General features: G+C 52.5%; 1 protein-coding gene across 2 annotated transcripts in view; it reads right to left on the bottom strand.

Annotated features, from left to right (window-relative positions):
* Positions 1-15664, bottom strand: part of klhdc3 (kelch domain containing 3) — a 129274-nt gene that overhangs the window by 61289 nt on the left and 52321 nt on the right. For both annotated transcript variants that reach the window (XM_078204548.1, XM_078204549.1), the window contains exons 3-5: positions 12412-12588; positions 8760-8875; positions 3816-3887 (exon numbers count right to left, since the gene is read on the bottom strand). In XM_078204548.1, coding sequence (XP_078060674.1) covers positions 3816-3887; positions 8760-8875; positions 12412-12588 — 365 coding nt within the window. The remainder of the gene's footprint in view (positions 1-3815; positions 3888-8759; positions 8876-12411; positions 12589-15664) is intronic.

The raw sequence follows: 15664 nt of genomic DNA, 5'->3' as shown, positions 1-15664 counted from the left end.
AACGACTGCGTGTGGCATGGTGTGTGTCAAACAGAAATGGATCCTTTATTTATTCTTTCACCAGATGTGGGCATCGCTGGCCATGCCAGTGCTTCTTGCCCATCCCTAATTGCCCTTGAGAAGGTGTGAAGGGAAGGAGGAGGAATCGGAGGAAGATGCCACGGTGAACAGGGTCTAACCACTGCACTGCGCCCAGCCAGGGTTTCAGATCAGACCAGCAGCTCGTTGGTGCAGCCATTTTATGGAACAAAACAGTCTAGTGTGGTGACAGGAGGACAAGATTGATCAGAGAATACTGAGAGACCGCAATGCCAACATGACTAGTCTCCCGTGGCAAAAACATTTGTGCCCATTATGTCACATCAGCAACATGCATGAAATGTCCATGAATGTCCATGTACCCAGCAGCCAAACTACACAGTGGAAAGGTTCAAAAACACTTCCAGTCACAAGCACAGCTCAGGAAAAGACATGACTGGTTGTGGTACTGGGCTGCATAGGTGACAGAATGTAATTAAAGTCTACAATAACTTTCAGATGTAAAACCACATCAAACACCAAGTTCCCAGCAGGAGCTCCTGTCCGTAGCAACATTAGAATGATGGCTGAGGGTGCAGCTCAAGAGTGTGGGACACATTCAGATCCCACGTAACCAATGAGATCAGGAGGTGTCTGTGAAGAGTCTACGCTGCAGTTACACCAGGTGATGATTTGAACAGAAACAATGTGGACGGGCACGGGGGAAAGGCAGGGGGAAAGGCAGGGGGAAAGGCAGGGAGAAAGGCAGGGGGAAAGGCAGGGGGAAAGGCAGGGGGAAAGGCAGGGGGAAAGGCAGGGGGAAAGGCAGGGGGAAAGGCAGGGGGAAAGGCAGGGGGAAAGGCAGGGGGAAAGGCAGGGGGAAAGGCAGGGGGAAAGGCAGGGGGAAAGGCAGGGGGAAAGGCAGGGGAAAAAGCAGGGGAAAAAGCAGGGGAAAAAGCAGGGGAAAAAGCAGGGGAAAAGGCACTGAGTCACGATGCTCGTTTGGAGAGACGGTACAGTCACAATGGGCCGAATGGCCTCGTTCTACATCGTGACAATTCTTTGGATGTGAGCGCCTCAAGGAGCCATTCAAGGTCCTTTTGTGCTGAATGGAATAGAGTGAGTGATTGATGGAGACAGAATCTTCACAAAGGGTGCAGATGGTGCCTTGCTACTATTCCTGGAGCGTTACTACTGCACAAAGTTTCAGCTAGTTCGCCCAACTGGAATATTCAATTTTCTTTTTATTCATTCGTGGGAGATGGGCATCGCTGGCTGGCATTTATTGCCCATCCTGAGTTGTCCTTGAGAAGGTGGCGGTGAGCTGCCTTCCCGAATCGCCGCAGTCCCCGTGCTGTGGGTTGGCCCACAATGCCGTTAGGGAGGGAATTCCAGGATTTTGACCCAGCGACTGCAAAGGAACGGCCGATATATTTCCAAGTCAGGATGGTGAGTGGCTTGGAGGGGAACTTGCAGGCGGTGGTGCTCCCATTTATCTGCTGCCCTTGTCCTTCTAGATGGAAGTGGTCGTGGGTTTGGAAGGTGCTGTATAAGGATCTTTGGTGAATTGCTGCAGTGCATCTTGTAGATAGTACACACTGCTGCTACTGAGCGTCGGTGGTGGAGGGAGTGGGTGTTTGTGGATGGGGTGCCAATCAGGCAGGCTGCTTTGTCCGGGATGGTGTCGAGCTTCTTGAGTGTTGTTGGAGCTGCACCCATCCAGGCAAGTGGGGAGTATTCCATCACACTCCTGACTTGTTCCTTGTAGATGGTGGACAGGCTTTGGGGAGTCAGGAGGTGAGTTACTCGCCGCAGGATTCCCAGCCTCTGACCTGCTCTTGTAGCCACTGTGTTTATGTGGTGAGTCCAGTTGAGTTTCTGGTCAATGGTAACCCTCAGGATGTTGACAGTGGGGGATTCAGTGACGGTAACACCATTGAATGTCAAGGGGTGGTGGTTAGAGTGTCTCTTATTGGTGATGGTCATTGCCTGGCATTTGTGTGGCGTGAATGTTACTGCCACTTGTCAGCCCAAACCTGGATATTGTCCAGATCTTGCTGCATTTGAACATGGGCTGCTTCAGTATCTGAGGAGTCGCAAATGGTGCTGAACATTCTGCAATCATCAGCGAACATCCCCACTTCTGACCTTATGATGGAGGGAAGGTTGTTGATGAAGCAGCTGAAGATTGTTGGGCCGAGGACACGACCCTGAGGGACTCCTGCAGAGATGTCCTGGAGCTGAGATGACTGACCCTCCACAACCACAACCATCTTCCTATGTACCAGGTATGACTCCAACCAGCGGAGAGTTTGCCCCCTGATACCCATTGATTCCAGTTTCACGAGGGCTCCTTGATGCCACACTCGGTCGAATGCAGCTTGATGTCAAGGGCAGTCACTCTCACCTCACCACTGGAATTCAGCTCTTTCGTCCATGTTTGAACCAAGGCTGTAATGAGGTCAGGAGCTGAGTGACCCTGACGAAACCCAAACTGGGCGTCACTGAGCAGGTGATTGCTGAGCAGGTGCTGCTTGATAGCGCTGTCGATGACCCTTCCATCACTTTACTGAATCAATTAAATGGATGGAGAGGGAGACAGTTATGGAGAGATGATTCTGAAAGAGTAATTGCCAAATCCAATCCTGACAATGGCGCCATCGCCTCGATGACTCAGAATGAATTAAATCACTGCACTTTTCACACTGAACACTGGCAAAACCAATCTGGCAGTTTAAAGTTTATTTATTAGTGTCACAGGTCAGCTTACATTAACACTGCAATGAAGTTACTCCGACGCCTTTTCGGGTAGACTGAGGGAGTATTTAGCATGGCCGATGCACCGTAACCAGCAGCACGTCATTCAGACTGTGGGAGGAAACCTGAGCAGCCAGGTTTTAAATATTTGGACTGTTTTCTTTATTCTCCCATTGGATGTGGTTATCACCAGCAAGGCTGACAATGTTGCCCATCCTTAACTGCCCCTGTACGGAGTAACTTGCTCAGCCATTTCAGAGAGCAGGTAAGAGTGAACCACATTGCTGTGGCTCTGGAGTCACAAGTCGACCAGACCGGGTAAGGACGGCAGATTTCCTTCCCTAAAGGACATGAGTGAACCAGATGAGTTTTTCTGACAATCGACAATAGTTTCGTGGTCACCATTACTGAGACTAGCTTTATATTCCAGGCTCATTAACTGATCTTAAATTCCCTCAGCTGCTGTGGTGGGATTTGAAGCCATGTCTCCTGAGGTATAACCTGGGTCTCTGAATGACCAGTCCAGGGGGGGGGGGGTCCCCGGCTGGATGCGGGGGGGCCGGGGTCCCTGGCAGGATGCGGGGGGGGGTCCCCGGCTGGATGCGGGGGGGCCGGGGTCCCTGGCAGGATGCGGGGGGGGGGGGGGGGGTCCCCGGCTGGATGCGGGAGGGCCGGGGTCCCCGGCAGGATTGGGGGCGGGGACTCCGGCAGGATTGGGGGCGGGGACTTCGGCAGGATTGGGGGCGGGGACTCCGGCAGGATTGGGGGTGGGGACTCCGGCAGGATTGGGGGCGGGGTGGGGGAGGGTATGCCCAGCAGTGGGGGAGCAGAGTCCGCTGGGGAAATTGCGTTGTCACTGCTGGGATCCAGTTCAGGAATTTAAACTGTCATCCAGATAACGAAGGACATTATTGTTCAGGGGTCTCGGAGACATGTTGATGATTGCAATGCTGAGCTCGGGAAAGGCTGGAATGGTTTAACAGTGGGTCCAGAACATGCACCTTCTCCCCTCCCCGTGCTCGCCTCACTCACTGACTGACCTTTGCATTAACCAGGCTCCACGTCATTGTCATAGTGTCGAGGCGATGGATTTCATTGGAGAAGCAATCAGCCTATGTGAAGACAGAAATGTGTTAGACACAAATACAGAGCACTTTGTTTCAAACAGATTAGCTTTGGTCTCCATGTTTTGGAAAATATCCTTTTCTGAAGGGGTTGGAGAAAGTGTGGACACCTTTCCATGGAGTAGGACTGAGGGGAGACAATGATGAGAAAAGGCTGAATATTCTCTCTCTGAAAGAGGAGGTCACTGAGCGATCTGATAGAGAGCTTTACAGTGAAGCCACTATCTGTGAGGATTACTTGTGGAGTCACTGGGGCCACCAATGTAAAACAGGAGAACTCAGGAGAAAACTCTTCACCCAGAGTGCTGAGACTCACTAGCATTGAAACAACAGGATGGATGAATTTACGGTGCAGCTGGACAAATGAGAGAGAAAGGAACAGAAAGATATGGGGGGAGTGGAGATAGAACAGTGTTAAATGTTCCTGGGTTAAGCAGGAAGATATGGGGAGAGTGGAGATGGAACAGTGTTAAATGTTCCTGGGTTAAGCAGGAAGATATGGGGAGAGTGGAGATGGAACAGTGTTAAATGTTCCTGGGTTAAGCAGGAAGATATGGGGAGAGTGGAGATGGAACAGTGTTAAGTATTCCTAGGTTGTGTTCAGGAAAGATGGATAGCATGATAAATGGAGGAAAAGAGGGTGTGTGGCGATATCACAGTGCTGGACAAAGAGGATGTCCCAGAGGGTTTGAGGACAGAGCTAAGGAACACAAAGGATTCAATCACATTGCCTGGTTAGTCTAGAGACCACCAACTTTGACAAGGTACCGCATGGTAGGTTGTTGCATAAGGTTAAATCTCACGGGATCCAGGGTGAGGTATCTAAATGGATACAAAATTGGCTTCTTGACACAAGCCAGAGGGTGGCTGTAGAGGGTTGTTTTTCAAACTGGAGGCCCGTGACCAGCGGTGTGCCTCAGGGATCAGTGCTGGGTCCACAGTTATTTGTCATTTATATTAATGATTTAGATGAGAATATAGGAGGCATGGTTAGTAAGTTTGCAGATGACACAAAGATTGGTGGCATAGTGGACAGTGAAGAAAGTTATCTCCAATTGCAACGGGATCTTGATCAATTGGGCCAGTGGGCTGACGAATGGCAGATGGAGTTTAATTTAGACAAATGCGAGGTGATGCATTTTGATAGATTGAACCAGGGCAGGACTTACTCAGTTAATAGTAGGGCTTTGGGGAGAGTTACAGAACAAAGAGATCTCGGGGTACATGTTCATAGCTCCTTGAAAGTGGAGTCACAGGTGGACAGAGTGGTGAAGAAGCCATTCAGCATGCTTGGTTTCATTGGTCAGAATATTGAATACAGGAGTTGGGGCGTCTTGTTGAAGTTGTACAAGACATTGGTAAGGCCACACTTGGAATACTGTGTACAGTTCTGGTCACCCTATTATAGAAAGAATATTATTAAACTAGAAAGAGTGCAGAAAAGATTTACTAGGATGCTACCAGGACTTGATGGATTGAGTTATAAGGAGAGGCTGAATAGACTGGAACTTTTTTCTCTGGAGTGTAGGAGGCTGAGGGGTGACCTTATAGAGGTCTATAAAATAATGAGGGGCATAGACAAGGTAGATAGTCAATATCTTTTCCCAAAGGTAGGGGAGTCTAAAACTAGAGGGCATAGGTTTAAGGTGAGAGGGGAGAGATACAAAAGTGTCCAGAGGGGAATTTTTTCACAGGTAGTAGTAGAGGCGGGTACAATTTTATTTTTTAAAAAGCATTTAGATAGTTACATGGGTACGATGGGTATAGAGGGATATGGGCTAAATGCGGGCAATTGGGAATGGCTTAGGGGTTTTTAAAAAAAAAGGGCGGCATGGACAAAGAACAAAGAACAAAGAACAGTACAGCACAGGAAACAGGCCCTTCGGCCCTCCAAGCCTGTGCCGCTCCTTGGTCCAACTAGACCAATCGTTTGTATCCCTCCATTCCCAGGCTGCTCATGTGACTATCCAGGTAAGTCTTAAACGATGTCAGCGTGTCTGCCTCCACCACCCTACTTGGCAGCGCATTCCAGGCCCCCACCACCCTCTGTGTAAAAAACGTCCCTCTGATGTCTGAGTTATACTTCGCCCCTCTCAGCTTGAGCCCGTGACCCCTCGTGATCGTCACCTCCGACCTGGGAAAAAGCTTCCCACTGTTCACCCTATCTATACCCTTCATAATCTTGTATACCTCTATTAGATCTCCCCTCATTCTCCGTCTTTCCAAGGAGAACAACCCCAGTCTACCCAATCTCTCCTCATAGCTAAGACCCTCCATACCAGGCAACATCCTGGTAAACCTTCTCTGCACTCTCTCTAACGCCTCCACGTCCTTCTGGTAGTGCGGCGACCAGAACTGGACGCAGTACTCCAAATGCGGCCTAACCAGCGTTCTATACAGCTGCATCATCAGACTCCAGCTTTTATACTCTATACCCCGTCCTATAAAGGCAAGCATACCATATGCCTTCTTCACCACCTTCTCCACCTGTGTTGCCACCTTCAAGGATTTGTGGACTTGCACACCTAGGTCCCTCTGTGTTTCTATACTCCTGATGACTCTGCCATTTATTGTATAACTCCTCCCTACATTATTTCTTCCAAAATGCATCACTTCGCATTTATCCGGATTAAATTCCATCTGCCACCTCTCCGCCCAATTTTCCAGCCTATCTATATCCTGCTGTATTGCCCGACAATGCTCTTCGCTATCCGCAATTCCAGCCATCTTTGTGTCATCCGCAAACTTGCTGATTACACCAGTTACACCTTCTTCCAAATCATTTATATGACAAGTTGGGCCGAAGGGCCTGTTTCCATGCTTTAAACCTCTATGACTCTATAAGTAGTGAGAAGGATGTAGAAGAACGAATCTGCAGGGGAATGACAGAGAGTTGCAAACATTATAGAGTAATTATAGTGGGGGGACTTTAATTACCCAAATATAGACTGGGACAGCGGGAGTGACAGAGAGAAGGGTAAAAGTTCCTCGATTGTGTTCCGGAACAGTTTCCATAGCAGTGTGTGTCCTGTCCAGCCAGAAAGGATACCCTGTCCGACCTGGTTCCTGGAAATGAGATCATAGAATCCTTACAAATGTGGGAGGCCATTCAGCCCATCGAATTTGCACTGACTCTCTGACAGAGCATTTTACCCTGGCCATCCCCATCCCTATCCATGTAACCCCGTACATGCATCCTGTTAATCCCCCTAACCTACACATGTTGCGACACCAAGAGGCATTTAGCACGGCCAATCCATCTAACCTGCACATCTTTGGACTATGGGAGGAAACCGGAGCACCCGGAGGGGACCCACGCAGACACGGGGAGAATGTGCAGACTCCACACAGACAGTGACCCAAGCCGGGAATGAAACCCGGGTCCCTGGTGCTGTGAGGGAGCAGTGCTAACCACTGTGTCACCGTGCTGCCCCGGGTCCCTGGTGCTGTGAGGCAGCAGTGCTAACCACTGTGTCACCGTGCTGCCCCGGGTCCCTGGTGCTGTGAGGCAGCAGTGCTAACCACTGTGTCACCGTGCTGCCCCGGGTCCCTGGTGCTGTGAGGCAGCAGTGCTAACCACTGTGCCAGCATAGGCCAGTTACACCAAGCGTTGGTAGGGGAATATTTAGGAGACGGTGATGATTGTATTGTAAGCTTTAGGATGATGATAGAACAGGAAAATGGGAAATCCAGAGTGAGAATAATTACCTGGGGAAGAGCAGAACCTATTAAAAACAGTGCTACTTTCTGGTTTATCGCCAAGCTACCTAATATCTGCCTGCAGAACCTCATCTCTCATCAGGGTATTGAGGAGTTAAAGGGAATCTGTCAGGGGTATTGTTGTCTCCTGCGACCATGACGGTTCTGAGCAGGGCTGGACACTCAGGAAGCTGCATCTGGTAGCTGTGATTAGTATTCCAGAAGCTTCAACAGCGGCACACAAGTAATTGAGGGCAGCAGGAAAAGCTGATAAAACTGTTAAAAACAACTTTATAAACAGAGGCAGAAATGGTCAAAATACCACTAAACCTTTGCAAATCACCGGTTAGACCTCAGCTGATGTAATGTGTCTAATTCTGGTTTAGAAAGGATGTCACTGCCTTGGAGAGGGTGAGGAACAGATTCGCTCAAATTGGATGAGGACCTCAGTTTTTAGTCTTAAAATCTATTTATTAGTGTCACAAGTAGGCTTACATTAACACTGCAATGAAGTTACTGTGAAAACCCCCTAGTCGCCACACTCTGCCGCCAGTTCGGGTACACTGAGAGAGAATTTAGCATGGTCAATGCACCTAACCAGCACGTCTTTTGGACTGTGGGAGGAAACCGGGGCACCCGGAGGAAACCCATGCAGACACGGGGAGAATGTACAAACTCCACACAGACAGTGACCCAAGCCGGGAATCGAACCCTGGTCCTTGGCGCTGTGAGGCAGCAGTGCTAACCACGGTGCCACCGTCGGCCAGAGGGAGACAGGAGAAGGTGGGACTGCTCTCTGTAGAGTACAGAAGGTTAAGGGCTGATCTGATAGAGGGGGAAATAAGGAGAAACTGTTTCCAGTTACCGCAGGCTCAGAAAGCAGAGGACACAGACTGAAGGTGATTGGCAAAGAACTCAAAGTGACATGAGGAAGTTTTTTCTTTTTAAATACAAGTTGTAAACGGGAATAAAGTGCCTGAAAAAAGCAGAGGAGATTTACTCAAGATGCACTAAATAAATAGCTGAAGAGGTTAAATTAGCAAGGTTCAGGGAAAGAGCAGTGGAGCGGGACTCACTGGGCAGCGCTTTCAAAAAGCTGGCAAAGGCACGGTGGGCCGGATGGCCTCCTTCTGTGCCGTATCGCTCGGTGACGTTTCTTACCAGCTGCTCGTATCCTCCAAAGATGAACATGCACTTCCTGAGAGCACAGGCAGAATGACCATCCCGGGCACCAGGAATCGAGCCGTGGATCTTGGGAGTGGACCAGTTGTGAGTGTCTGCAGGAGGAATCAGAGAGTGAGAAACAGCAGCAAATCCACACATCTCTCCTTCAGCAATGTGTGGTCTCAGTGTTATTTGGAATCATGTCAGACCACATCCATTTCTGAACCACAGAGTGGCGTATCGAAAAGAACAGAGATTTTACACAGTGCCTTTCAGGCTGTTCCAGCCGATACCCCCGGCCCGCACTGAGCAAGTACCAGACTGGTGGAGACGTTCACCGGGGCAGAGACGGCACCTGGGCTTAGGGAGCCCCTGACTGGCTGAGGGATCACTCCCAGGATGTCCCACAGGTTACAATCTCAAACATCCCAAGTGTGACACTGCTGTGCCATGAAGAAATGTACTTTTAATCATGGTCTTTGCAGTTTATAACGATGCCTTGTTTTTGTTATTGGCACAGTGAGGTGTGGAATGGTATCTTTCATTGCAGCTTAAATGATTGAAACAGAGTTTTGTTTATTTTTAACCTCGGCCTAATGCACTCTCTGGGAGTTTACCCCCTTACTGAATTAGAGTCATAGAGGTTTACAGCATGGAAACAGGTCCTTGGCCCAACTTGTCCATGCCACCCTTTCTTTTTAAAACCCCGAACCTAGTCTCAATTGCCCGCATTTGGCCCATATCCCTCTATACCCATTGTACTCATGTAACTATCTAAATGCTTTTTAAAAGATAAAATTGTACCCGCCTCTACTACTACCTCTGGCAGCTCGTTCCAGACACTCACCACCCTCTGGGTGAAAATATTGCCCCTCTGGACACTTTTGTATCTCTCCCCTCTCACCTTAAACCTATGCCCTCTAGTTTTAGACTCCCCTTTGGGAAAAGATATTGACTATCTCGCTGATCTGTGCCCCTCATTATTTTATAGACCTCTATAAGGTCACCCCTCAGCCTCCTACGCTCCAGAGAAAAAAATCCCAGTCTATCCAGCCTCTCCTTATAACTCAATCCATCAAGTGCCGGTAGCATCCTAGTAAATCTTTTCTGCACTCTTTCTAGTTTAATAATGTCCTTTCTATAATAGGGTGACGAGAACTGTACACAGTATTCCAAGTGTGGCCTTACCAATGTCTTGTACAACTTCAACAAGGCGTCCCAACTCCTGTATTCAATGTTCTGACCAATGAAACCAAGCATACCGAATGCCTTCTTCACCACTCTGTCCACCTGTGACTCCACTTTCAAGGAGCTATGAACATGTACCCCTAGATCACTTTGTTCTGTAACTCTCCCCAACGCCCTACCATTAACTGAGTAAGTCCTGCCCTGGTTCAATCTACTAAAATGCATCACCTCGCATTTATCTAAATTAAACTCCATCTGCCATTCGTCAGCCCACTGGCCCAATTGATCAAGATCCTGTTGCAATCCGAGATAACCTTCTTCACTGTCCACTATGCCACCAATCTTGGTGTCATCTGCGAACTTACTAACCATGCCTCCTATATTCTCAGCCAACTGTTGTGGGAAGATTGATTGACAAGTGAAGGTCAGGTGGTTCCTTCACAGAAGATTCCAAGGATTCACTTTGTTTGAGTTAGAAGCTGTGTGGAAAGGCACATTCCCTGGGATTGGGAATTCTGCTACTTAGTTAGAAGCTGTTCGGATTGCACACTGGAAGCAGTCTCTCTTACCTGGGGAGTGAAAATATTGTTAGTGGATTGTTAGCTGGGGGCTGGCAGTGGCTCTCTGTCTACCTCAAGGTGCTGGGAATTCCCAGAACGGAGAAGCCAGAGTTCCAATTCTTTATCCAAAAGACTAATTCACAGCAAGTATTCCTGAGCTGCAAAACCCCCTGAGCATTCTGATTGTGTGTGTTAAACCTGGGGCATTGGTATGTTTATAAGAGGGTTTGCTGTGTTAAACCTGGGGCATTGGTATGTTTATAAGAGGGTTTGCTGTGTTGGGACAGTGCACTTAGTTATTAAGCTTTGTACAATATTATGGCTGTTTTTTTTCCTTGTTGTAATTGGTAAAAGTTATTGCTAATTTTATTTCTATGTGTGCATATAATAGGATGATGATAGAGAAGTGCACTGGGACAACCGGGGAGCTGAGAGTTCTGGAGTTTGGGAGGGGCTCTATTTGTGCACAGTAAGATCCCATATGGCAATAATAAAACCGTTTGTTTCTGTTGGTGTGATGAACATTGGCCAGGGAAACCCTTCCCAGCTGCTCGCTCAGATAACTGATAGAGCTTTATACATGAATATATAAATTACCAGCGGGAGTAGGCCACTCAGCCCCTCTAACCTGCTCCATTCTATAAAATCATGGCTGGTCCGATTGTAACCTCAACCCCACATTCCTGCTGACCCCCTGATAACCTTTCACCCCCCCTTGTTAACTCCCGATAACCTTTCACCCCCCTTGTTAACCACGATGACCTTTCGCCCTCTTGTTAACCCAGAATCTCTCTCGCTTTTACCTTAAACATACTCAGCAGTCTGCTCCCTCGCTCAGTCGCTCGGCCTTTTGAGGGAGAGTCCCCGAGACTCAGCAGCCTCAGAAAACACTTCACCCCATCTCCCTTTCCAATCACTCGCCTCTTAGTTTTAAACACTGACTCCCGATTCTACACCCCCCCCACCACCCTCCCCATCCATACCTACCTCCCCACCCCCCACACATCCCCACCTCCAGCCCACTCACCCTCCTGTCCACCCACCCCCCCACACCCCCACCCATCCCCCCACCACCCCACACCCCCACCCCCAACCCCCCGCCCCGCCCCCAACCCACCCCACCCCCAGCACCCCACACCCAACCCCCCCGCCCCCAACCCACCCCACACCCAACCCCCCGCCCCCAACCCAACCCACACCCAACCCCCCGCCCCCAACCCAACCCACACCCAACCCAACCCACACCCAACCCCCCGCCCCCAACCCAACCCACACCCAACCCCCCGCCCCCAACCCAACCCACACCCAACCCCCCACACCCAACCCCCCACACCCAACCGCCCGCCCCACCCCCCCCCCACATCCAACCCCCCGCCCCAGCCCCCCCACACCCAACACCCCACCCCCCCGCCCCACCCCCCCGCCCCACCCTCCCCCAACACCCCACCCCCCGCCCCACCCTCCCCCAACACCCAACACCCCACCCCCCCGCCCCACCCCACATCCAACCCCCCGCCCCAGCCCCCCCACACCCAACACCCCACCCCCCCGCCCCAGCCCCCTACACCCAACCCCCTGCCCCACCCCCCACATCCAACCCCCCGCCCTTCCCCCCACCCCACATCCAACCCCCCGCCCTTCCCCCCACTCCACATCCAACCCCCCGCCCCACATCCCACCCCACATCCAACCCCCCGCCCCACATCCCACCCCACATCCAACCCCCCGCCCCACCCCCCCCCACATCCAACCCCCCCGCCCCCCTCCACATCCAACCCCCCCGCCCCCCTCCACATCCAACCCCCCCGCCCCACCCCCCCCCCCGCCACATCAAACCCCCCCCCCCCCCCCCCCCCCCCCGCACTGTAGCAGGACAGGCGGCAGCCTGCGAGCGTACTTACTGACATCGAAGGCATACAGCACGTTGCACGCTCCCTCTGTGTCATTCCTTCCACCCCAGATGTAGATGGTATCATCAAGCAGCACGGCTGTGTGCCCGTACCTCATGTACGGCACCTGAGGGGAATTATCTCTTCTCTCGGAGAGAAAGGGTGGGAGCTTCATCCAGCGAAGCGAGACTGCAGCAGATAACAACATTTAAACCAGTTATAAACAGAGGTTACGGTGGACTAAACACTCGCTGAGAAGCAGAAAACTGGATCTGGTGCCGGGCAAGGACGACACTCAGCGAGGGGGAAAAGCTAAAAGGTCACGGTCCACTGTGGCACCGATGACCAAGGTAGATAGAGGAATAGAACATAGAACATTACAGCGCAGTACAGGCCCTTCGGCCCTCGATGTTGCACCGACCAGTGAAACCAATCTTAAGCCCCTCTAATCTACACTATTCCAATATCATCCATATAACCATTTGAATGCTCTTAATGTTGACGAGTCCACTACTGCTGCAGAATGTGGTCCTGGAGCCTGCATTTAGGGAGCTCCTTAGCCAAAAAGCAGGCAGGGTGGAAAAGCTGGAATTATTCCCAGCGACGAACCAGCAATGAACATAAAAACAGGAGGATAAAGCAAACAAACGTGGAGGGGGTGGAGGCAACAAGGGTCGGGGGGGGATGGGAGAAGCAGGTGGCTGGAGGAGCGGGGGGGTGGATATGATAGGGATCAAGAGCCATGGCCAATTCACAAGGTGGACTTTGCTCGGGAATGTGTCCTTGCACAGAATGCTTGGGAGGGATCTGCTTTTCCAAGCCGGTGGGATCAAGCGATGGCAGTCTCCGGAGTAAAGAGATTCGGGCTGTTTGAGGGGACCTGGTAGCTCTGCCAAAGCTGATACTGAGCTGTGTGTTAATGGCCTTGCATTCAGCAACCTGCTCCTTCAACTGAAATGTAGATTGTGGCCAGTGTCCAGGGTGAGAGTTTGTAATCACACAAGGGGCTGGGTTCAAAGAGAGATATTCACGTGGTTATGTAAAGGACAAACAGGCTCAGCGATCTGCTCTGACAGCTGACATCACTGCTGGCTTCGATGATTCTAAAGGGAGCGGATAATGTTGACCGTGACAAGCAGCTTGCTCGACAGAGCACAACCAGAGGATGTGGCCTGTGCTGGAGGGGGAAATTCTAATTAATCTGCAGAGACAATATTTCAGTGAGTGGTCAGTCTGTAGAGCCAGCTCCTTATTATTTATTAGTCACAAGTAAGGCTTACATTAACACTACAATGAAGTTACTGTGAAATTCCCCTAGTCGCCACACTCCAGCACCTGTTCGGGTCAATGCACCCTAACCAGCACGTCCGTCAGACTGTGGGAGGAAACCGGAGCACCCGGAGGAAACCCACGCAGACACGGGGAGAATGTGCAGATTCGGCACAGACAGTGACCCAAGTGGGGAATTGAATCCAGGTCCCTGGCTCTGTGAGGCAGCAGCGCTAACCACTGTGTCACCGTGCTGCTCCGGGTCCCTGGCTCTGTGAGGCAGCAGTGCTAACCACTGTGCCACCGTGCTGCTCCGGGTCCCTGGCTCTGTGAGGCAGCAGTGCTAACCACTGTGTCACCGTGCTGCCCCGGGTCCCTGGTGCTGTGAGGCAGCAGTGCTAACCACTGTGCCACTGTGCTGCCCCGGGTCCCTGGCGCTGTGAGGTAGCAGTGCTAACCACTGTGTCACCGTGCTGCCCCGGGTCCCTGGCGCTGTGAGACAGCAGTGCTAACCACTGTGCCACCGTGCTGCCCCGGGTCCCTGGCGCTGTGAGGCAGCAGTGCTAACCACTGTGTCACCGTGCTGCCCCGGGTCCCTGGCGCTGTGAGACAGCAGTGCTAACCACTGTGCCACCGTGCTGCCCCGGGTCCCTGGCGCTGTGAGGTAGCAGTGCTAACCACTGTGTCACCGTGCTGCCCCGGGTCCCTGGCGCTGTGAGGCAGCAGTGCTAACCACTGTGTCACCGTGCTGCCCCGGGTCCCTGGCGCTGTGAGGCAGCAGTGCTAACCACTGTGTCACCGTGCTGCCCCGGGTCCCTGGCGCTGTGAGGCAGCAGTGCTAACCACTGTGTCACCGTGCTGCCCCGGGTCCCTGGCGCTGTGAGGCAGCAGTGCTAACCACTGTGTCACCGTGCTGCCCCGGGTCCCTGGCACTGTGAGACAGCAGTGTGAACCCACTGTGTCACCGTGCTGCCCCGGGTCCCTGGCGCTGTGAGGCAGCAGTGTGAACCCACTGTGTCACCGTGCTGCCCCGGGTCCCTGGCGCTGTGAGACAGCAGTGCTAACCACTGTGTCACCGTGCTGCCCCGGGTCCCTGGCACTGTGAGACAGCAGTGCTAACCACTGTGCCACCGTGCTGCCCCGGGTCCCTGGCGCTGTGAGGCAGCAGTGCTAACCACTGTGTCACCGTGCTGCCCCGGGTCCCTGGCGCTGTGAGGCAGCAGTACTAACCCACTGTGTCACCGTGCTGCCCCGGGTCCCTGGCGCTGTGAGGCAGCAGTACTAACCCACTGTGCCACCGTGCTGCCCCGGGTCCCTGGCACTGTGCGGCAGCAGTGTGAACCCACTGTGCCGCCCCGGGTCCCTGGCGCTGTGAGGCAGCAGTGCTAACCACTGTGCCGCCCCGGGTCCCTGGCGCTGTGAGGCAGCAGTGCTAACCACTGTGCCACCGTGCTGCCCCGGGTCCCTGGCGCTGTGAGGCAGCAGTGCTAACCACTGTGCCACCGTGCTGCCCCGGGTCCCTGGCTCTGTGAGGCAGCAGTGTGAACCCACTGTGCCACCGTGCTGCCCCGGGTCCCTGGCGCTGTGAGGCAGCAGTGTGAACCCACTGTGCCAGCGTGCTGCCCCGGGTCCCTGGCGCTGTGAGGCAGCAGTGTGAACCCACTGTGTCACCGTGCTGCCCCGGGTCCCTGGCGCTGTGAGGCAGCAGTGTGAACCCACTGTGCCACCGTGCTGCCCCGGGTCCCTGGCTCTGTGAGGCAGCAGTGTGAACCCACTGTGCCAGCGTGCTGCCCCGGGTCCCTGGCGCTGTGAGGGAGCAGTGCTAACCACTGTGCCACCGTGCTGCCCCGGGTCCCTGGCACTGTGAGGCAGCAGTGCTAACCACTGTGCCACCGTGCTGCCCCGGGTCCCTGGCACTGTGAGGCAGCAGTGTGAACCCACTGTGTCACCGTGCTGCCCCGGGTCCCTGGCACTGTGAGGCAGCAGTGCTAACCAC

The sequence above is a fragment of the Mustelus asterias genome, unplaced genomic scaffold (genome assembly GCF_964213995.1).
Source record: "Mustelus asterias unplaced genomic scaffold, sMusAst1.hap1.1 HAP1_SCAFFOLD_379, whole genome shotgun sequence".
NCBI lineage: Eukaryota > Metazoa > Chordata > Chondrichthyes > Carcharhiniformes > Triakidae > Mustelus > Mustelus asterias.
This window is presented reverse-complemented; position numbering and strand designations above follow the sequence as displayed.